The 23,390-nt window shown below is 35.4% G+C and overlaps 3 protein-coding genes across 8 annotated transcripts; 1 reads left to right on the top strand and 2 right to left on the bottom strand.

Annotated features, from left to right (window-relative positions):
* Positions 1-1,350: 1,350 nt before the first annotated feature.
* LOC132627061 (uncharacterized) lies at positions 1,351-7,242 on the top strand. 6 transcript variants are annotated; one of them, XR_009577766.1, is made up of 4 exons: positions 1,351-1,533; positions 2,003-2,159; positions 6,815-6,902; positions 7,006-7,242. XR_009577766.1 is itself a non-coding variant. In XM_060342140.1 (3 exons), coding segments are annotated over exons 1-3 (249 nt in total). In that variant the 5' UTR covers positions 1,351-1,442; the 3' UTR covers positions 6,816-7,242. The 6 variants fall into 6 exon arrangements, 2 of the variants coding, with proteins under 2 accessions (XP_060198123.1, XP_060198122.1); XR_009577765.1 differs by having other exon boundaries at positions 7,040-7,242; XR_009577763.1 differs by having other exon boundaries at positions 6,824-6,902.
* A 137-nt stretch (positions 7,243-7,379) lies between these two features.
* On the bottom strand, positions 7,380-12,788 carry LOC132628861 (uncharacterized). Its single transcript, XM_060344618.1, has 3 exons — positions 12,321-12,788; positions 11,724-12,143; positions 7,380-7,388 (listed from the first exon to the last, which is right to left on the bottom strand). The coding sequence occupies exons 1-3, from the start codon at positions 12,786-12,788 to the stop codon at positions 7,380-7,382; spliced, it is 897 nt and encodes a 298-aa protein (XP_060200601.1).
* A 3,360-nt stretch (positions 12,789-16,148) lies between these two features.
* On the bottom strand, positions 16,149-20,304 carry LOC132627062 (gibberellin 20 oxidase 2-like). Its single transcript, XM_060342141.1, has 3 exons — positions 19,724-20,304; positions 17,416-17,737; positions 16,149-16,593 (listed from the first exon to the last, which is right to left on the bottom strand). The coding sequence occupies exons 1-3, from the start codon at positions 20,188-20,190 to the stop codon at positions 16,324-16,326; spliced, it is 1,059 nt and encodes a 352-aa protein (XP_060198124.1). The 5' UTR covers positions 20,191-20,304; the 3' UTR covers positions 16,149-16,323.
* Between the last annotated feature and the right edge of the window lie 3,086 nt (positions 20,305-23,390).

Raw genomic sequence — 23,390 nt, forward strand, 5'->3', positions numbered from 1 at the left:
CAAAATGATACTTGGGCATTCAATTTATGAGATAAGATGGTTAAAATCAATTAATAACATAAATTTTAGATGAAGATACTTACCTTTTTAAGCTTCAAGCCTTCAATCACATGAGGTTTGACACAGAAACGAGAGGGACTTTGAACAGTCGTATTTGTCCTCTTTCTCTTTCTAAAATGAGAAACTAAGTAGGTCTAGGGGTTTAATCGGGAGTGAGTCGTTTAGGGGTCGCAGATCAAACTTGATCGAACGGGTCTATTAATTTTGAGTTGGGCCTTTCAATTTCAAGCCTCCACGTGTCCACTCTATCGAGTGAGGAGTAGATGAAACACTGGCTGACGGTAAGGACTCATATATCCAAATAGGATTATAGAGGATTGGTTAAACAATAAAAAATAGTAGAGGGGGTTCATCTTACCCTTTTCCATTTACAAAGAGAGTTTTGTCTGATAAAACAGTGGTTTTAAGAAATGTATTATGCTAAAAATTGTTAGAAGAAAAAAGGGTTAGTTTTGTTCATGTACAAATTTGGTTCTTCCTTTTTGATTAATTTTATCTTGCAGGTGAGAAAAAGATATCAATGTTGTCCTTGGCCCTTAACGGAGTTCCGACCTAAGAATAATTTTAAATCATAGTAAAAATTTGAGGAATAAGTTTGAACTTTTTTTTTCTTCTTCTAGAAGCATTTGAACCCATGAAGTTCATCCACTTCATACTAGAGCTCTCAAAGCAACATTGACCAATTTTAAATACTATGGAGGTATATTTCAGCTCTTTACCTCATTAAAAATGTACATTTCCTTGTAAAAAAATGTGAAGTGAAACATGATACAATTTAAAGGGTAAAAAAGGCGAAACATTTCACTAAGAGGTTTCATGCTTTAATTAAAGTACTAATTCCTATGTATTTGCACATAAATATTCAATATTTTTTTTAATATGAAGGATCAACAAATTGAAATATACATAAGCAACAATCAATAAACTTGGGATCAATGTTAATACATTTATACTTATAATACTTGAACTCAAAATTATTGGGCATCATATGAACCTACAAATGTAATCAATTTAGTTAAGCTACTTCATTACCAAAAAAAATACTGTATGTATTTAGCTACGAAATACATCGCAATATTGTGGCTAAGTAGCTCGTATCTAATAGAATTTTCTGATAATTTATGGCTAATCCGTTTGGTAGCCGATCTTATGAAAAATACAAAATACAATTTATTAATGGACTACAAAATTAGACCTGCCCAACTCCAAATGAAGGCAGGACAACAAAAAACAAATTATAGGACGGACGCGTCATGACTTCTTGATAGAGTTTAGTTGTACAGTGTAATTTATCCTTCTTAGTTCCTTCCTTTCGTCACCTGAACAAAAAAAAAGTTTGGAAATCATTTTGCAAAAATACTCAATTTTCCAGGCTCAGTTGAATGATGGAGTGCTCGTCTTGGGAATATCTCACTTTATTACTCTTTCGTCCTCTTCTTGCTATCCTCTTCGTTATCTCCTTTCTTCTCTTAGGTCTGTCTATATTATTGTAATAAAATCTGAATTTGGGTCATTAATATTTGAGTTAATGGACAGAAACACATCTCACTACTTCGCGACTTCACACCTCAACTATCATTGTTTTTTTTACTACCTGAATTATTAAACTCCTAACTTTCGATACAAAACATAATTTATGTGTAAAAAATTATTAAGATTGTAATAGATAGTAGATATAAATTCATAAATATTGAGTTCAATGCTAATAATCTTAAAATTAAACACATAGATTTTAAATTCTAAATCCGCCGCCTCTGATCTATGTTTCCTTTTCCTACCTGATAGGGTTTAGGGTTTTCGGATATGAAAGATAACAACTTATAGTTGAGGTGTGTTTTAATACACAGATTGTGATATTTCAGTTTTTTTTTTTTTTTTTTAAACCATTATATCTTAATATTTCATCTATAAGAATAAGATTTTGATTCTGACATTTGTGCAGGTTGGTACTTAGCTTGGAAATTAGTGTTGGTTCATGTCCCTTTGGTACAAGAAATTTTTGGTTTAAAGAAGAAACCAGTCAAGCCGAAACCGGAAAATCGAAGGCGGTTGACTCAATTTTACAACAACATGGATTCACAATCTTCTGATTCCCAGTGGTATAAAATATTTCAGTTTTTATTTGATCTCTATTTTTCGGAATTTGCAGTTTCAAAATTATTATTTTTTTCTTATTGATTTTTTTGCTATCTCTGCGTTATTCGGTTGTGTTACCGTAAGTGCTTTAATTGTTGATATTCCTGTTTTTGTGCTTTGGTTAAAAGGATATGATGTAAACTTGAACTTGAAGACTGAATTAAGTTAAAGATTATCTAGGAAGCTAAGTATCATCTCATTTCATAAGCTCAAATGAGCATATTGCTCATAGAGAAAAAGCCCAAAGTAGGGCCTTATCGTTGGATTTAGTCTCGATTTCATCCTTATTGTTTGTCAGAGTAGTGCACTTTTAGTCACTCTTCAAACAGATGTTATTAGTTTAACGGTGTGAGCAAGCAGCATGCATGAGATCTCTTTTCCTCCAAAAACCCAGACCTCTCCGAGCATTCTACTATTCCAAATGCCAACTTTGGATGAGTCTGCTGCATATTCATTTAATATAAAAGACTCCATTTGAACTGATAAAGAGAAGTACTCTCTATCTCTACGAGGTAGGGGTAAGGTCTGCGTACATTCTACCCTCTCCAGACCCCACTTGTGGGATTACACTGGGTATATTGTTGTTGTTGTAATGAGAAGCACCAACAATTGCTTATCTATTATTTCTTTGTTTCTAACAGCTATGCTGGTAACTTGAAATCCTAAAGTAAACCAAAACTCCAAGTTCGTGATAGTACACCAACCTACCTTATGTCCTTATTCCCCATTCCCAAGAAGGTGCTAGACAAGCTGGACAAGATTTAGAGAAATTTTCTGTGGGAAAGGAATAACAGCACTCACAAATTTCATTTGGTAAAATGGGACAAAGTATTGCTCCCAAAGTGCAATGGAGGCCTAGGAGTCAAAGATCTGGCAGTTCATAACAAATCCTTACTTATGAAATGGCTTTGGAGGTTTGGCTCAGATGATGGAAGTCCCTGGAAGGAGGTGAGCATAGCTAAACATAGTAAAAAGGACAACTGGAGCTCTAATACTGTACTTTTACCTTATGGAGTTGGGCCAATGAAGTATATCAGTAAGCTGGGTCTTGAGTTTTCTCATGGAATCCACTTCAAACCTGGTGATGGTGTTCATATTAACTTTTGGAAGGATAGATGGCTCAACAATACAGCTCTCATGGAGGAATACCCCAGCCTTTTCAACATTGCCAGGGACAAGGATTCCTCAATTGCCCTAAACAGGATCAACAACAATTGGGATGTGCTTTTCAGAAGGTTTGTACAGGATTGGGAACTTGGGAGTTTGATGGAAATGTTAGAAAAGGTGGCAGCTCACAACATTGATGAAAGTGCACCAGACAAGTAGAGATTGGGAAACAAAGGCACATTCAGAATGAAAGAATGCTATAGGCAACTATGTTCTCATAATCAATTGCCTGATATATGGCCATGGAAGCTAGTACGGAAGACTAAACCGCCTATGAAGATTAAATGTTTCAGTTGGTTATACTAAAGAATGCATGTCTTACTCTGGATAATCTGAATAGAAAATGCTACCACTTGGACAACGTATGTTATTTCTGCAAGAACGCTCAGGAGACAGTTAACCACCTCTTTCTGCATTGCCCATTAGCTTATGACCTTTGGAACATGATCCTATGTATTTTTAAGTTAAGTTGGGAGATGCCACAAAGTTTGAGAGAAGCCCACGTGTCTTTGAGTTTATGGATAGTTGATAAGACCAGAAAGCCCACTGAATCAGAAACTGAGTCATTGACCTATTCGATCATCCTTCTAACTAGCATTTTAGCTGGATGAGGACTGGAAAAATCCAGTATTGGAGGATGCACAGCCTTATTTTTTTTGGAAAATGGTAAATAGGATGCACAACCTTATTTGGGACTTCATAACAGGGTTTGGCTAAAAACACATAGAAGGGAGGATGTAATAGTAACTGTGCTGGCAAGTAGAGCTTATAAGCAGCATTTCCATCTTCTGAACAATCTCATAGGGGCTATAGTATTTGGATGAAAATTTGGTGAAATACTTTCTAGAGAAAATCAGTTGTCTGTAGAATTGGATATTAAGATAGACCCAATCTCCCACCTTGCCAACTGCCTATCTGATCTCTTCTTGATGGCTTAGTCTACCATTTTGTGCTGAGATCTGCATAAATGAAACTTAAGCAACTGCAATTTGAATTCCCTGGTAGTTAAAACTTCTGTCTACTTCACTCACTTCAAAGTCACCTTGAACATAGGTAAATGGGGGGGAGAGGGTTGGCCGTACGAATCTTCATAAGTAGTGGTTTGGTTGGAAGTATGGAAGGCGGTATTATATCATCATTCTGCAAATATAGTGCCCAATCTGAAGGTGAGTCAGAGCAAGAACACTTTAAGTAGGTCTCCAAACACGTGTTAATAACCTCAGTCTAGCCATCAGACGAGAGTGATATGTAAGTGGATGTGTTTCAGGGTAACTTCTTGTAATGAATAGTTCTTGACATAGTTTACAAGTGAAAATTGGAGTCCTATCACTTACAATATCCTCAGGCATCCCATGAAGTTTGAAGATATGCTCCATAAATACCCTGGTAATATCCACATCAAGCAGAATAAGGGTGTGACAGCGCTAGGAAGTGGGCATATTTAGTTAGTGTATCCACCACTGCTGTTTCCAGCTGATTTTGGAGCACAGAAAAGTTAGCCATGTCAATTGCCATTCAATCTAACCGATTCAACACCTTCTTCATCTCGGTAGCCATGGATCAATACTCGCTGAGCAGGAAACTGCTATGATACCACTGATGTAAACTTGAACAAGAAGACTGAATTTAGCTAAAGATAGAAGAGAAAAAATCTAGGAAGCTAAGTATCATCTCATAAGCTTAAATGCTCACAATCCTCATACACTTCAGAATGTATAGTAATAATGTCCATTCAGTACATTGATACGACATGCTTAGCATTTGCTATTTACGTTGCCTTGGTACATCCCATAACGAAATAAACATTAATGATGACACCAAATGACAAGACAAAATTGAAAAAACCAAAAATCAGAAAAGCCAAATCAAAAGAGAATTGAACTAAACCAAACATATTTTGGTTCGGGTAGATCGTAGTTTTTTTTTTTTTTTTTTTAAATTTTTTATGTGAATGGTAACAATCAAAAACGAAATAATTGAATCATACAATATAAACCCAAAATGAATAACCAAAGATACATGCTTGGTTTCCAAGGGAGGAGGGCGCCGGGGTAATAGGAACTTGAGCTATTACTTTAGGATAGGTGTATACCAAATGTTTGATCCCAACATGTTTCAGATTGAGGCTTAGTTGTTGTTGTTCTAGTATGTACCTGGTGTTCCTTATCAGAAAGTGTGTATATTGATTGTTATTCTAGTGACTTCAAATTATCCTCCCCGCCACTCTGAAGTAGTTGGTGGATCTTCATACGGTTGACATTAGTTTCTTTTAAGCCCGTATCTTCTAAGTTATAACATTAACTATCCCAAATAGCTGTAGTCTTCATAAAGTGTATTCCTTATACGTAAGCATCCATTTAACCATTTCAAATAGCTTAATCTATCTTAAAGTTTACTTGTTCTAGCTAAGTATCCATTTTGTGTGCTGTTCTCTAACTTGCAATTCACGAATAATATTTTTTTTTTACGTGTCAAATAATTCTCCCCGGGGCGCTGTGAGATAGTCAGAGAAACTGCCGACTTTTGATGATCGGCCTCTTTGTTATTTAGAATCACCCATACTTTCTCATTTACAGTCTCGAATGTCCTAATGTAATGTTATGACTATCCTTTTGCATAATTTTACATATTGAGTGCTGTTCTGCTCGCTTACTATTCGTGATGAAAAATTTCCTGCCTGTTAAATACGCTTTCAGTGCTGTGAAATAGGTAATGGGACTTCAGATGATTGACGATTAGTTTTCTATTTTCCTGGCCTCCCCACCCACGCACACACTAAATATACATGCTGAGGGTCATGAGATACGTATGCGACTGATTGTCTTGGTCTCATAAATCAAACATACCAGTGGTAGTCAGTATTCTACCTGTTAGATGAATCCTTAAAATCTGATCTTTCTATGTCTCAGAAGTATCATTCATGCTTGTTAGGTACTACAGAGTTGGTAACTTATTTGGGAGATCCATTGGTTAACAGAAAATACTGTAGAAACAAATTCATTGACACTCGAGTTTTTCTCCTTTATTTTTCAGCGTCGAAATCTTATTGACACTGTCACATTTTGTTGTATTATTACGTTTTGCCAAAACATAGGATATCTTTCAGTTAAGAAACACATTCGTTGATGCAAAAACTTTTTCTTCCTAAGTCATTTCAGCTTATATGTTGCTGTGTGGTTTGGTTTTTGTTGATCATTTTAACATGATAAACTGCCACATTTTGTTGTATTATTACGTTTTGCCAAAACATAGCGTATTTTTTAAGTTAAGAAACACATTCGTTGATGCAAAAGCATTTTCTTTGTAAGTCATTTCAGCTATATGTTATTGTATGGTTTGGTTTCTGTTGATCAATTTAACAACATAAGCTCTATTTCAAGCACAAACAATATAACCTGCTGAGCTTGCATATATCATTTTTTGGGCTTTTTGTGATTTACTTTGACTTTAGACTGTTTAGGTAAGCTGTAAGCGTTGTGGTGCCCTGGATTAGAAGCTGAAGTTTCTTGTGCGTTGGGGAGTATCAGGTCCCAATCTCGGTAATCAGCACATTTATTTTCAGCTGATCCTGATTTACACTTAAAAACTTGTCATTTTCTACATGTATAGTGTGATTTCATTAGTGTATAACATTTGGGTTAGTGATTGGAAGGCCAAATATTTGCAATGAAATCAGATAATAAAGCAAAGCCAGGGGATAAAGCAGATTATGGAGCGTTTAGCAGATGGCTGTCACTATTTTGAATTGTATCAGTATGCATTTGGAGAGAAAGTGGCACTTCATTATTTCTTTATTTATTTTTACTTTTTGTTAAGTTGATACGTTACAAGTGTAATTATATTGTGGTTTCAATGTAAGCGATTGATGATTCTGCTGGACACCAAGAAATCTTGCGGAAACCTTAGATTTGGATAGTAATTTGATCCTGTCTGGGTGGGCTAGCTGTTTTTTAAAAAATAATCTGTATAAGTCTAAATAAAGTTTCTGAATCTATAAAACACTTAGTAAAAGCAGATTACACAATCTGTAAAAAGTAAAAACCAGTAAATTATAGAAAATGGACAAATGAACAGAAACAGTGTTAGGAAAAAAAATATATATTCAGAACATAATCGAGTCCACTTAGTTCAAAGTGTGTCCTTAAGGAAATTATTCCCCTCACAGTACTCGAGGTTGATGGAATATCCCCTCTCAGGATAGAACGATTATCTTACCAAAATAGTAGTACTCCAAATTCTGGTAGCGGCGAACCACTCAATGGCAGTATATCACACAGAAAAGAAAACTTGTAAGAAGAGTAGAAGAATAGAGGATTTCAGAAAAATTCGTAAGTAATAATCTGAATATTAACTGGAATTTATAGCCATTAACGCACTGGTTGGGAAAAGGTTTGCACCTTTTCAGAAAGGTTTGCAACCTTTCAGAAAATGTACGTTTTAAAAAAAAAACGGAGGGAAATTTAAATTAATCCGGGGAGAAACGGGTCGCGGGTCAGACACGCGGATCCGGGTCACTAACGGGTCAGAATCTGAAAATAATTAATTAATTAATAAATAATTAAATTAAAATTTAAAAGAATTTTGGTCCAAAAAGATTATCAATCAATCAGACCAAATCCAAAGCCAAAGCCAAAGCCAAAGCCAAAGCCGAGCCGAGCGAGCGACGACGACGGCGCGTGGGGTCCTTTCCCCCTCAACCCTTTTAGCAACTAGAGAAGGTGTAATGTAATATGTACACTTCTCTTTTTCTCTCTTTTTCCTATGTGGGACAGATGCTTTAACCAAAGCACAAGGAACCTTTTACATTTCCCAAAGCAAAAAAGGGACCTTTTATATTCCCTTCACTTTTCATCCCATCATTTCCCATTCACCAATATCAAAAAACCCAACAATCCCCCACATGAATGGGGAATGGCCATAATATAAAAGAATGCGCGGACAAGTGTGATATACAAGCGAAGATTGACTGCATCTGGATAAGTAGGTTTCCCTTTGAACTTTCCGTAGTGAACTTACATCGGATATACTCGATCAATCGGTAGATTTGATATCTTTGAACCGTCGAACTTTGTTGTATACCTAGACAACATAAATCACACAATCAACCTTCAACCATTTATGGTTCTCACGGTTGTGTTCGTTTCAGCCATGAACACCGCCTGGTTTCATGAGTGCATAGAGAATGGGCCTTCACTATCATTCCCTTTTAAAGCGGCTTACACTTAACACTCACATAGGTGATTTCTAAACATGTGGTCTTATAGCCACATTATCTGGTCATATACTGCCAGATTTAGATAATCATTAAAAATCTTAATGCTTTATTAACTCATTAACAAGCCATAAAGTTTTATCCTTATTTTTGAACATTGTCTTCATCCGAGAATGGGTTGAGTTGTTTGACAATGTTGAACCGTCAGTCATAACTTTGTTTGATCTCTTTGGACTTAGTTCTTGGGATCTCCAGTCTGCTAGGTAGAGTTACCGCCATGATGACTTGTCCTCGGCCTTAACCCCATTCCCATTGATGATCTACTAACTCCCTCTCTAGATAAGCCTTTTGTAAGCGGATCCGCTACGTTATCTCTTGACTTTACATAGTCAATCGTGATAACGCCACTAGAGAGGAGTTGTCTAACGGTATTGTGTCTTCGTCGTATGTGACGAGATTTTCCGTTATACATTACGCTCCCTGCCCTTCCTATTGCTGCTTGACTGTCACAATGTATACATATAGGAGCCAAAGGTTTGGGCCAGAATGGAATATCTTCTAAGAAATTCCGGAGCCATTCAGCTTCTTCACCGGCCTTGTCTAAAGCTATGAATTCAGATTCCATAGTGGAACGGGCGATGCAAGTCTGTTTGGATGATTTCCAAGACACTGCTCCACTCCCAATTGTGAAAACATACCCACTCGTGGATTTAACTTCAGACGATCCAGTGATCCAATTTGCATCACTATATCCCTCAATCACTTCGGGATATTTATTATAATGCAAAGCATAGTCTTGAGTATGTTTCAGATACCCCAAAACTCGTTTCATTGCCATCCAATGTGTGTAATTGGGATTACTTGTAAACCGACTCAGTTTTCTAATGGCACATGCTATATCTGGTCGTGTACAATTCATGATATACATCAGACTTCCCAACACTCTCGCATAGTCCCCTTGTGATTTACTTTCACCTTCATTCTTTTGAAGTGCGTAACTCACATCAATTGGAGTTCTGGCAATCTTGAAATCCAAGTACTTGAACTTGTCAAGTACTTTCTCTATGTAGTGAGACTGTGATAATGCTATACCTTGTGGAGTTCTATGAATTCCGACTCCTAAGATTACATCAGCAACTCCTAAGTCTTTCATATCAAATTTGCTAGCCAACATGCGCTTTGTAGCATTTATATCTGCCATTTCTTTGCTCATTATCAGCATGTCATCAACATACAAACAAACAATGACTTCGTGACCTGGAGTGTTTTTAATGTAAACACATTTATCACACTCATTGATTTTAAAGCCATTTGTCAACATGGTTTGGTCAAATTTAGCATGCCATTGTTTGGGTGCTTGTTTAAGTCCATAAAGCGACTTTACAAGTTTGCACACTTTCTTTTCTTTACCAGGAACCACAAAACCCTCGGGTTGTTCCATGTAAATTTCTTCCTCCAAATCACCATTTAAGAAAGCTGTTTTAACATCCATTTGGTGAATTTCAAGACCATACACGGCTACCAGAGCCACTAACACCCGAATGGACGTTATTCTTGTTACAGGCGAGTATGTGTCAAAATAATCAAGGCCTTCTTTTTGTCTATAACCTTTGACTACAAGTCTTGCCTTATATTTGTCAATAGTGCCATCAGCTTTCATTTTCCTTTTAAAAATCCATTTAGAACCTAAAGGCTTGTTTCCAGGAGGAAGATCAACCACTTCCCATGTGTGGTTATCTAAGATTGATTGAATCTCACTATTGACTGCCTCTTTCCAAAATGCTGAATCAGAAGAAGACATCGCTGCTTTAAATGTTTGAGGCTCATTTTCAAGCAAGAATGTCACAAAATCTGGTCCAAAGGAAGTAGATGTCCTTTGACGTTTGCTACGCCTTGGATCCTTTTCACTTGGTGTACTTTCCTTTGGTTCTTCCCGCGGTCATTTAGATCTTTCACTTGACGACTCACATTCAATTTTATATGGATAAATATTTTCAAAGAATTCAGCATTATCTGATTCAATTACCGTATTAACATGAATTTCGGGATTGTCGGATTTGTGAACCAAAAACCGACAAGCTTTGCTGTTTGTAGCATATCCAATAAAAACACAATCCACAGTTTTTGGTCCGATTTTTACCCTTTTAGGTAAAGGAACTTGTACTTTTGCTAAACACCCCCACACTTTGAAATATTTCAAGTTGGGTTTTCTTCCTTTCCATAGTTCATATGGAATGGATTGTGTTTTGCTGTGGGGCACTCTGTTGAGTATTCGGTTAGCTGTAAGGATAGCTTCCCCCCACAAGCTCAGCGGTAAACCGGAACTTATTAGTAAAGCATTCATCATTTCTTTCAATGTCCGATTTTTCCTTTCCGCAACTCCATTGGATTGTGGTGTGTAGGGGGCAGTGGTTTGATGAATAATTCCATATTCTAAACATATCTCTGCAAAAGGAGATTCGTATTCTCCACCCCTATCACTTCTAATCATTTTTATCTTTTTATTTAGTTGATTTTCGACTTCATTCTTATATTGCTTAAATGCTTCTATTGCTTCATCCTTACTGTTTAGCAAGTAAACATAACAATATCGAGTGCAATCGTCAATAAAAGTTGTGAAATACTTTTTCCCACCGCGAGATGGTATTGACTTCATATCACAAATGTCAGTGTGTATTAAGTCTAAAGGATTTGAATTCTTTTGAACGGACTTATACGAATGCTTAACAAACTTTGATTCAACACATATTTGACATTTAGATATATTACACTCAAATTTAGGCAATATTTCAAGATTAATCATTTTCCGCAAGGTTTTGTAATTGACATGTCCTAAACGAACATGCCATAAATTATTTGACTCCAATAAGTAAGAAGAAGCAGATTTTCCATTAATACTGGCAACAACCATTACATTAAGTTTGAAAAGGCCCTCGGTGAGGTAGCCCTTTCCTACAAACATATCATTCTTACTAAGTACAAATTTATCACTAACCAGCACGCACTTAAACCCATTTTTCACGAGTAGTGCGGCTGAAACTAGGTTCTTCCTAATTGATGGAACATGCATGACGTTGTTGAGAGTCAGCACTTTGCCGGATGTCATCTTCAACAGAACCTTTCCATATCCTTCAACTTTGGCTGTTGCAGTATTTCCCATGTATAGCTCCTCGTCAGGTCCAGCGGGAGTGTAAGTTGTAAATGCTTCCTTAACGGCACACACATGTCGAGTGGCGCCAGAATCAAGCCACCACTCCTTTGGGTTGCCAACCAGGTTGCACTCGGACAACATTGCACATAGGTCATCAACATCTTCCACCATGTTTGCCTGACCCTTGTTTTTCTCTTTGTCCTTCTTGGGGGCACGATAGTCGGGAGCTTTATGGCCTGCTTTACCACAATTGTAACAACTGCCCTTGAACTTTTTCTTGTTAGGATACTTCTCCTTTCCAGAACGCCTCTTCCTTTTATTGTTCTTTTTCGGAGCAACATCTTCAATGACACTTGCCCCTTCAATTGGTGAACTCTTACGGTACCTCTTATCAGCGGTTTTGTTATCTTCCTCGATCTTGAGACGAATCACAAGATCCTCCAATTTCATTTCCTTTCTCTTGTGCTTAAGATAATTCTTGAAATCTTTCCATGAGGGTGGCAACTTCTCAATCATTGCAGCCACTTGGAATGCTTCATTCACTACCATATCTTCAGCAATAAGGTCATGGAAGATAAGTTGAAGCTCTTGAACTTGGGTTCCAACAGTTTTTCCATCCACCATTTTGTAGTCTAGGAATTTGGCAACCACAAACTTCTTCAAGCAAGCATCTTCAGTTTTGTACTTCTTTTCCAGTGCACTCCATAATTCTTTGGAGGTCTCTACTGCACTGTAGACGTTGTACAAATCATCTTCTAAGGCACTCAAAATGTAGCCTTTGCACAAAAAATCAGCCTGTTTCCAAGCCTCAGTAACCATGAACTTCTGATTGTCAGGCATGTCGGCGGCAGGCACGGGAGGGTCCTCACTGGTGAACTTTTGCATACCAAGGGTGGTAAGCCAAAAGAACATTCTCTGCTGCCATCCTTTAAAGTTGGCACCGGTGAACTTTGCAGGTTTCTCAGCCGGTGGCACAGCGGCACGGGTTGTAGGCGTGACCGCTGGTGCAATGTTCACAGAGGGAGTTCCAGTCGCAGAGGGAGTTTCAGTCTCAATTGCCATTCTTTCTTTGTCACTGTCAAATCGACAAACTGTTTTAGTTAATAAAACTAGAATAGCAATTAAATCACAAACTTAAACGATGAAGATTTTATTTCTTCAAATCGCAGTATACTTATGAACTTTGGTATTCCAACGAAGTTTTTATATCTTCAAGTCAGAATACTAATATTCATATGGAGTAGAAAACTACAGAAGTTTTAATCTCCTTAAACAGAATACAGATTATAATATTATATGGTAATTTCCTTAAGATTGTTTTTAAAAAAATAATCTGTATAAGTCTAAATAAAGTTTCTGAATCTATAAAACACTTAGTAAAAGCAGATTACACAATCTGTAAAAAGTAAAAACCAGTAAATTACAGAAAATGGACAAATGAACAGAAACAGTGTTAGGAAAAAAATATATATTCAGAACATAATCGAGCCCACTTAGTTCAAAGTGTGTCCTTAAGGAAATTATTCCCCTCACAGTACTCGAGGTTGATGGAATATCCCCTCCCAGGATAGAACGATTATCTTACCAAAATAGTAGTACTCCAAATTCTGGTAGCGGCGAACCACTCAATGGCAGTATATCACACAGAAAAGAAAACTTGTAAGAAGAGTAGAAGAATAGAGGATTTCAGAAAAATTCGTCCAAATCCTCCAAATCCAAATCCAAAGCCGAAGCCGAGCGAGCGACGACGACGGCGCGTGGGGTCTTTTCCCCCTCAACCCTTTTAGCAACTAGAGAAGGTGTAATGTAATATGTACACTTCTCTTTTTCTCTCTTTTTCCTATGTGGGACAGATGTTTTAACCAAAGCACAAGGAACCTTTTACATTTCCCAAAGCAAAAAAGGGACCTTTTATATTCCCTTCACTTTTCATCCCATCATTTCCCATTCACCAATATCAAAAAACCCAACACTAGCTACCAGTATATGAAACCGAATGAGGGGATTTTCATCTAAGTTTGTAAGTCATATTCATTGAGGTTACTACAACTGGCATTTAAAATTAGAAAAAACAAAGAAGAGCAAAAGAAAAATTGATTTATGTGTGCCACAATCAAGTTAGATATCAGAAGCTCATGTTTTGTTATTTTTACCCAATCATAGTGATATGGTAGCTTATAAGAATCTTAAAGAGAAGAAGAACATCCATTAACAACAAAAATATCCTGTCAAAACACCTGTTGGGAAAATTGTTTATATTATCTTTAAAAGAAAAAAAAATAGTTTAATTGTTCCGGTTTTGATGGTAACCAATTATAAGTGTGATATGGTTATTGGGTTTGATAGTAATCATTAAAGTAGTTAATAACTCAAACAAATAATCCCTAAATGGACTTAAGTCTTAAGGGATGTAGAACGACGGATCAAGAAGTGGCGGAACTAGGTGGAGGGAAAAGAGTTCAATTGAATTTTGTTGATCGAATACTATACCGTGTAAGCAAGGAAAGCATGATTTTTGTTGATTATAATTGTTGGATTCCCTTAACATAAGAAAAAAAAAAAAAAAAAAAAGAATCTAGTATAAATAGCAAAGAGAATTCAAAAATTACTTTGTCAATAAGAACATATTATGGTATAGTGAAAAAGGAGTTCAAAAAGTTACTTCAGGAAATAATATCAAATCCATTCATGCAGTCGTACACTGCCTCTAGTGTCTGCTAATATTGGCTCCATCTGGAGGGGCCTGTCAAGTAGTTTTTGTCTATGGCTTCTCATTGGAGTATCCGACGTTTATCATTTGTCTCTTCCCTTTCAGAATCTATACCCCACGTGAAGGAAAATCTAAATTCAAGTTGTTAAGTACATATTTTTGTACATATTTGATGTCTTATTACTTTTTGTATGTATATATAAGTGTTATACATGTTATCCAGTATAATATTCCAGTTGTCAACTTGACAAAATTGATGTAGTCTTAGACAACTAATGTTACACGAAAACTAGCTACGAGTTCCAGAACACTCGAAGTTTTCAAATGCCAATTTAGAGAACTATGGACTTCCGAGAGAATGGCTCATAAGAGAAACAGGAATGGAATATAATTTGATTAATTGCTAATGCCATTGCCTCACAAGAGAAATGGTTTTGTAGGCCACTTACAAAATGTTTTTAGTTTTACGTCCTTTACGAAAGGTCTTCATTTTTACATGTAACATATTAAAACATAACACATAAGAGATTTGAAAATACCATTTTCTTCAATTCGAATTGTAAAAGACAATAAATCTCATTTCCTCCTAGCTTTCCGAGCTATAAATATTGTTGGTTTGATTAAAATTTTATTATTATTCCCTCATCCTGAAATAAATTTTCCAAGATAAAATACCTAATTCCTCCTTTATCTGTTTCTGCTTTTCGTTGTTTTGAATAAGGTACTTTTTCATATACGTTTTTGTAAATAGTTTTTTTTGCGCCTCCTTAGTAGCTTCCATCATTTTGCTCCTTTTATGGCTTGAACCCACAACCTTAGGGTTGGAGGTGGATGGTGATTACCACCTGAGCAACCCCCCTCCCCGTAAATAGCTTTAAGGCAGTTTTCATCATTATTTTTAGGAATTCAATTGCTCATTACCAGCTTCAATATGTCTAAATTTTTTAAGGGTAAGTTACATTTGGTCAGCTGGTAAAAAATAATTGCATTCGCTTGTCAAATATAAAAAATAAAAATAAAAACATATACTACACTATTATATATCAAAAATAAATAAAAACACAATACCAAATAGAAACAAATACTCCAACTACAATAAGCAGGCGTTTGACCATGTAATTTGGAGCTCATATTTGAAGTTTTGATTTGAAATCGGCGTTTGTTTAAACGAAATTTCAATTTCATTTCAAATTATGATTTCAAATCTCAAAATCTCCAAAAAGTAAGATGTTAATTCCAAGTTTATGATCTTGATTTTTTTTATTTAAAAAAAAAAAAAAAAAAAAAAAAACTCATGCACGACGTGAAGATATTTGCTTACCATGTGGGAAGATTATATTAAAGAATAGCTAGTTACTACTATTGTTGACTTATTGTTAACTAGTTGCCACTAGTTAAAATTATCTGTATTTGAATAGCATGTAATTGCAAGCATTTATTTATAAAATAAACATGGAGATATGCAATTTATTAATAATGCACTTTAGAATTGTGATACTTTGTTTATGAACTATGATTTGCACATTTGGAAAGATTGTAAAAAAGTTATGTAAGATTTGATAGTTTCACAAATTGTGGGATTTTTATGTTTATGAAAAAACATTATAATTTGTGAGACCAAAATTGTATGTCCAAACACAATTTTAACTTCAAATAATGATTTGAAATCATGACCAAACTGACCCTAAATGCGTCTAAATTACAAACTGGAGTCGGCTATATAAATGTACTAATCATGCTTCTTCATTTAAATTCATTTCAGTCCAACATTAAACAAATTAAAACAAAAAATACTTCAAGTTCTCTATATTTTCTAGTTGCATAAAAATCTCTTATACGGCCCACAATATAGAATGGATAAATAGTAGTAATGTTTTTTGTTTTTTGCTATGTCGGATTGTTGAATTTGGAAGAAAGGAACCAAAGAGTGAAGTTTTGGAGGGTAGCTTGATCAGCCCTATAGTGGTTCTGTGTAAAATTGAGTAAATCAAACCATGTGAAGTCAGGGTACATTCTTGGCCCTGAGACAAGATCTTGTGGGGGGACTATAATTTTGTCTTCCCTTGGGCAGAAGAAAAATGCCAATGATATTCTATCAAGTTGTCGGTTTACTATTGCCCTGTGCACACTACTTTTGTATAGTCCATTTGACAGTGCCTGCGCTTCAAACAAAGACATTTTGTTACTATATGTATGTAGTACAAATTTGAATTCTTTATATATACTTCATCCGCTTGTCTTGTATTGACTTGGCATACCCCTTAAGTAATCATAAATAGAATAATAATTTTATTATATTACTCCTAATTATTACTAAGTTATCTAATGATTGAAAATCAATCAAACATGCTTTAAAAGTTACGCAGCCAATAACAATTTCTTGAAGTTTTCAACTCAATAATTAATAATAATGGTAAAATAGGTATGAAATGGTAAATTATCTCTTGATTTTTCAAACTGGATAAGTAAAAGTGAATATCTATTTTTAGTATACCGGACAAATAAAAATAGAATGAATAATATTTTTCACGGAAATAGTAGAAAGGCAGAAAGCTCTAATACCGATCCTCATGATCCCAGCTGCCTCCTTAATTCCTTGGTCTACTTCAATGTGGGAAACAGAGGATAAAATTATTCCATTTCAAATAGTTTAGGGGTAAAATTGGCCTTTTGCAATCCAAGCTACAACAATCGTCAGCGAAAAGGCTATTCCTGAGCTATTTATTGCGGTAAGGATATTTTTGTGCTAAAAATAAAACATAATGCAAAGTTGTCTCATTTCGAATAGTCTAGGGGCAAAGTTGACTATTTTCCCTTTAATTATCTAACAAGTTAGTTGTTACTTACTATTTTATCAGGTTATCAACTGATGTAAATACAAATATTTACCTATAATTATCTTATGATTACGTAAATACCTTTTTTACTGTCAACACATAAAATTTTAAACTCATAGCATATATATACTTCTGGACTCACCGTAAAAGTGTCACCAATATTGATGACAAGTGCATCAGGCCTAGGTCTCACGGACTTCCACTTGTTATCAACAAAGACTTCCAAGCCTCCAACTTGATCTTGATGAAGTATTGTCAATGAATTTGGATCACAGTGAGGTGCAGTTCCCAGGGCTAAATCAGCATCTTGGCATTTTGGATAGAAATTACATCGCATTATGGAACTTGTATCTCTGAAAAAATCTTTATAGTAAGATTTGCCTACACCTAGGCTCATTCCAAGTATCTCCATGATTACAAGTCCTAACCTCTTCATTTCCTTGCAGTATCTCTCAAACACCAATCTGTTAAAAAAAAAGAAAAAAAAAAAAAAGAAGACAAACCGCTGGTGTAATTAGTATGAAGTTTTAACTTTTATATACTGATAATTTTAAGAAAATTACACTATATTATGTCCTTTAGTTAATACTTCGCAACTATTACTAACAATCCATAAAAGTGGGATCTATAACTTGAAAAATTAGGCAAGTTACTTGCAACAACACCTTAAAATGCATTGACAGTATAATTTTCTTTACATTGTGAGTGTACAGAAATAAGTTGGTTAGATTTAAATAACATATGGAAATTTAAATTTATTCATGTGCCATGGTATATACTTTGACGAAAAAACGACGATTGTTCGTGGAGGTTTCTACAGAAAGACCCCTTGGTTCTGGCTATTCTGCTTGGTTGAGAGGCGCGGCACCCCTTTCAGTTTATTGCCGCTCCCTTCTTTCCTCTGGAACCTCTATATGGTGCCCCAATAGAAGACTGGTTGTGGAGAAGCCAAGCTCTAAGAAATACTAGCACTTTGTTTTCAACCGCCAGATGGTAAAGGAAGGCGCCATCCCTGCAACCTATCTCATATTTGGCCACCCTCGATCACAAACTCGAAATTTTGGAAGAGAAAGTCGGGCTTGTGTCCACCGAAAGCTTCCTTTTGAAATGAACTACAGTAGGCTGATACGGTCGGTTAATGTCATGGAAAATGAATAAAGGGGAAATGGCATTTTTAGTTCCTGTGTTATAACCTTATTCCGGTTTTATTCCTCGTAATATTTGATATGGGTGATTTTGGTCCAATCACTAACAAAGCCCAAAAAACCAAACAACAGTTGACTGCTAAGAAGGGCAAGTTGGGTGGTTAATATTTCAGATTGATTATACTCGAAGCTAGTGGGTCTTTCAATCCGTTTTTGATCGGGTATTCAGATTCACAGCAAAAATGCTTCGAATGAAGAGGGATAAACATGTGAAACCTATATCTTCCTTTCCACCTAAGGAGAAGAAACAGGAGAAAGAGACTAACAGAGAGCTATAATGCATGCAAGTATGGTATATATACTCAAGAACTGCCTCCCTGAATTTTCTGATATATATATATATATATATATATATATATATATATATATATTGTATGTAATAGCACAAAGTTGTATCTGATTATGGTATACTAGTAATTCTTAAAGTTAACTTATTCTATTGCTAATAAATATTATCTTGTCTTTAGTGCTCTAATTATATAATCTTCTTCTCGGCTTCACATCTTTATGAATTTCATTGTTTAGAGCAAACAGTGGCTTCTTTCAGACTTGTGTCTACGCTTCCACTTCCAGCAAGGGTGGTAGTCTTTTTCCAGAATTAGTTCAACCAGTTCTTATGCACAAATACCATAAAAGCTACTCAATGTTTAGAGTCAAAATATTTCTTTAAATCCAGATGGAAGAAGGGATGAAAAGGGATCTATTACGAGGACAATGCGAAAATAAAATGGCACGATTAGGTTTTTCTTATTTTAGTGTTTTTAATACCCAACTTGCCCTTCTTACCAATTAACTGTCCGTTTGTTTCTTTGGGCTCAGTTAGTGATTGGACCAAAATCACCCATATTAATTAATTGAAGGTTAAATGTGTTTGGTAGAATATCACGAGGACCAAAATCAGAATAAGGTAATAACACAGGGACGAAAATCACTATTTTCCCGTGAATAAATGAAGACTAAACTTTTATGAAAGGATAAATAAATAATCTCGTGCATGGACAGTGATATAGAATTTTTACATTATCAAGTTAAATAAATCTATAGGTCAACATGTAATTCAGAATTATCACAAGCATAATGTGGTAACTTGAAGAAAATAGAGATAACAATATGCTATAACCGGATTTTACATAGTAGTATTAATATAAAATCCCTTAGGAAGGAAAGACAAAAAACCTTAGATATCCCCAAGTAGAATACATATCCTAACATTTATTCCAGCAGAAAATTTGCAAGAGAACTTACCCCATTTGTTCAAATTCTTTTCCAAAGCCAGATTCAAAGAAATCAACAACAGCACTCTGATTGGAGCCACTGTTTTCATGAAAATTGAAGGATAAAGTTTCTTTCCATGGTAATCTTGAATTAAATCTCTCTGCATGGGCACTTGAATAACCCCACAAACTACCATGTTGTTTCTGAACCTTTAATTTTACTCCTAATGGAAGCTTAAAGAAATCATTAACATGAGCATGAGCCATGTTAATTAGTTGAGAATCAACTCCATGGTTAATAACTTGAAAGAATCCGTGGTTTAAACAAGCTGTTTTGACAAGCATGGCTACATGTTGTGTTGCCACAGAATTATTGCCTGTAAACATGCCTCCAAGATCTATTACTGGCTCATTTAGCTCTTCTTGTGCTTGTATTAGTTCTTCCTTGGGATGAATGAATTCTTTAGGTATGTTGGTTTGTTGATGAAAATTGTGCATTGTGAGAGAAATACTTGAGTGACACTGGACTGCTGCAATAAACTTGTGGATGAGACATGTCTTCCTTCTATTTATAAGGATTTAAGTTATATAGACTGATAGTTTAAAAGAAAATTACACTATTAGTATAATTTAATCGGTTATCTCAGGTCAATATATTATTCCCTCCTTCTCGATTTATGTAACATGTTTTTTTTTTTTTTTTTTTTTGTAATCAGTCCAAAAAAGAATGACATGTTTTTATACTTAGTAACAATACTACTTCAAAATTCTCATTAGCTTTAATGAGATAATTTCTTGCCATAAAAATATTTATGGCTCATTTTAGATTACAAGTTTCTAAAGTCTTTTTTTTCTCTTAAACTTTGTGTCCAATCAATACCATCTTCACATAAATTGGGATGGAGGAAATATTTAATTTAAAAAAAAAAAAATCATATTAAGCTTGCTATGTATACCAACCTGTTGTTGTGAGTTAACTTAACGTAATGGTGTTAAAATTCTACACCCTCATTGTGCAGTACTTAAACTTATTTATAAATGCCAAATTGGTGTCCGCATAAAAAGAAGAGGGGGCAGTACTTGGCTTTTGTCTAGTATTTTGTCACGACATAAATCAGAAAAAATTCTCAAATTACCACTTTACCCTTATTTGAAAATAAGTCACGCTTCCAAAAATAATTGAAATGTAGCCAATTTTTCATTTAAAAATAATATTTAGAAAAAAATAACTCTCAACTTAAAAAAATTACAGAGATCTGCTTCTTCAGCTTTGCTTTCTTGAACTCCAGGATATGGAGTTCAGCTTCTCCAACTTAAATATGTAGGACCTTGTACTGGAATTGTAGACATTCTGTTCGATTTTTTGATTAAAAAATACTCTTGAATCTAATTTATACGAGTGAAACTCCAGGACATTCAGTTTTTACAACTTGAAATGTCAGAACATCGTCCTGAAGTTGGAACAAAAATAATGTTCGTAAACAATATCCTCCTTTTCGTCATCATCATACATGCTACCCACAACCGCATTATGAATTTGTCAAATTAGGCATTGGGCCTAACTCACACCTCAAAAGCTAACTTAAAGGGATGAGGATGTGGTATATATCCTTCACCCCACCCCCACCCCTCACACCCAAATCCGGAAATTCTTTTTATCTGGGGTCCACTGTTCAGTCTGGAGCGTGCACATTCATGGACGGGGGGAAATTTCGCCCCCCATCAGTCCAAGCCGGTCAATTGATCCGGGGGCATTTTGCCCCTTTTTTTTCCAGGGTCCACATTGGATCGGGCCTGGCTCTGATACCATGTCAAATTAGGCATTGGGTCTAACTTACACCTCAAAAACTAGCTCAAAGGGAATAGGATTACCTAAGTCTTATAAGGAATCCAGGGTTCTCGTCCGTCACCAATGTGATTCCTTCAAATATGTTTTGAATGTTGTTGATTAAGGAACTTGGAAGTTGAAATGAGAGGTTATTGAAGTTTCAGACTCCATTAGAAAAGAGGCATGAAATCTTGATGGCATTTTGAGTAAAGTTTAGAGGTCGATATATACTGATTTTGTGGAGTCATAATTGGGAATCCATACCTCAGTCAAAAACTAGTTTTGTTACCCTAGTACACCACATTTCAATGTTCTAGACTTTAGACATCCTAATCATTTTTTTGTAGTACAATGCTTAGAATTAAAACAATCGCACATAAAATGTTAGGCTTCTTGAGCATTCTCCAAGCTTAACCCAACTGGTAAAGTTCTCTTTTTTATCTCAACCTTTCGAAAACCCAGACCCCCAGTGTGTTTTGGCTTAGTCATAGGATTCATTTTATGAGATACATCTTTTTCTTTAACATTAATTAGTGGTACCCCAGATGAAGGTCCTTTGGTATCTGTTAATGTGGTTAGTGGTCTTGCTAGGCAAGCTATACTGCATAACATGGTTAGGAATGCCGCTCAGAGAGGCTTTAGCCTAAAGTCGTACGCCAACCATATTGAATAACTTAATTTTCTAACATGAAAACATTGTGTTCAGGTTGTCAATAATGAACTAAAATTTCCATTAATAGATAATTATGAAAGATGGTATAGCCCAGGTATTTGCCAGAAGACTTTCCATTTAATAGGTAATTTATGAAAGATGGGATACCCAAGGTAGCGAGCAGCAGCAGTGCAGGGCTTTGCGGTCGTTAATGGGAACAGATGAAGAGGAGCACAACACCCTCCGCACTCAATTGGCTAGCGTCTTTTGAATTTGCCAAAGTTATTACTTGCTCCGCTTCAAAATAACTGTCCTCTTAGCCTTTAGCACACCCCTTAAGAAAATATTAACTCCTAGAAAGGGAAAAAAAAGTGTTTTGACTAAATTATCCTTAACTAAATACTACCTAATTAATATAATTTCTTGATTACATAGAAACTCACCTATCTAAATAGGGATAAATCTCAAAGAAAATAATTAATTTATTAATTCTTGATTATGTAAGTGGACACGTATTTATACAAAAACAGAAAGGCTAAGTTGATACATATTATGAACCGTAGAGACTAGAGAGTAATGATCTTGATTGTTAAGTCATATCATCCGTAGCAGTTGCTAGAGAGCATAGTTGATGCATTACCCAGATCTACTATGGCATAGCAAATAGGATGAAATTTTTGCTGACAATACACTATGTACTTCTATAATAACAAAAACATTTTAACATAATGACCGATCAGACAATGAAATGGTTTGTCACTGCTTGGCAATGTTCAACCGAAGTACCATAAGACATAAAGCTTGTACTATAATTTTATAAAGCTTTCGAATAAAACGCCTAATTGATACAAGTCAACGTCAACAGACTTACATAATGACATTTCCTACAGTTAACACGTCTAGACAACATCAAAGTGTTTACCTTCTTCCCTCCAACTACACGAGTTTGGACAGCTTTTCCAATATCATTCGTGTACAATTTTACAAAATCTGAAACACGTCTGCTAGCTGCTTCTTAAAGTTACAATGGTTGTTTCCACATAAAAACATCTTTCAAGCAGTTTCCCTCCCCTCTTTTTTTTTTCGAAATGTTTATTTTGTTTTCGAAAACTTGATTAACAGAGCAAAATAAATTTGCCAAAATCAGCAAACATTTCCCAAACGCCCAAAATTATTTATCTGCTAGCAATCCTCTTTTCTGATGACACAAGACCATGG

The sequence above is a fragment of the Lycium barbarum genome, chromosome 2, assembly GCF_019175385.1.
Source record: "Lycium barbarum isolate Lr01 chromosome 2, ASM1917538v2, whole genome shotgun sequence".
In the NCBI taxonomy this organism is placed as follows: Eukaryota; Viridiplantae; Streptophyta; class Magnoliopsida; order Solanales; family Solanaceae; genus Lycium; species Lycium barbarum.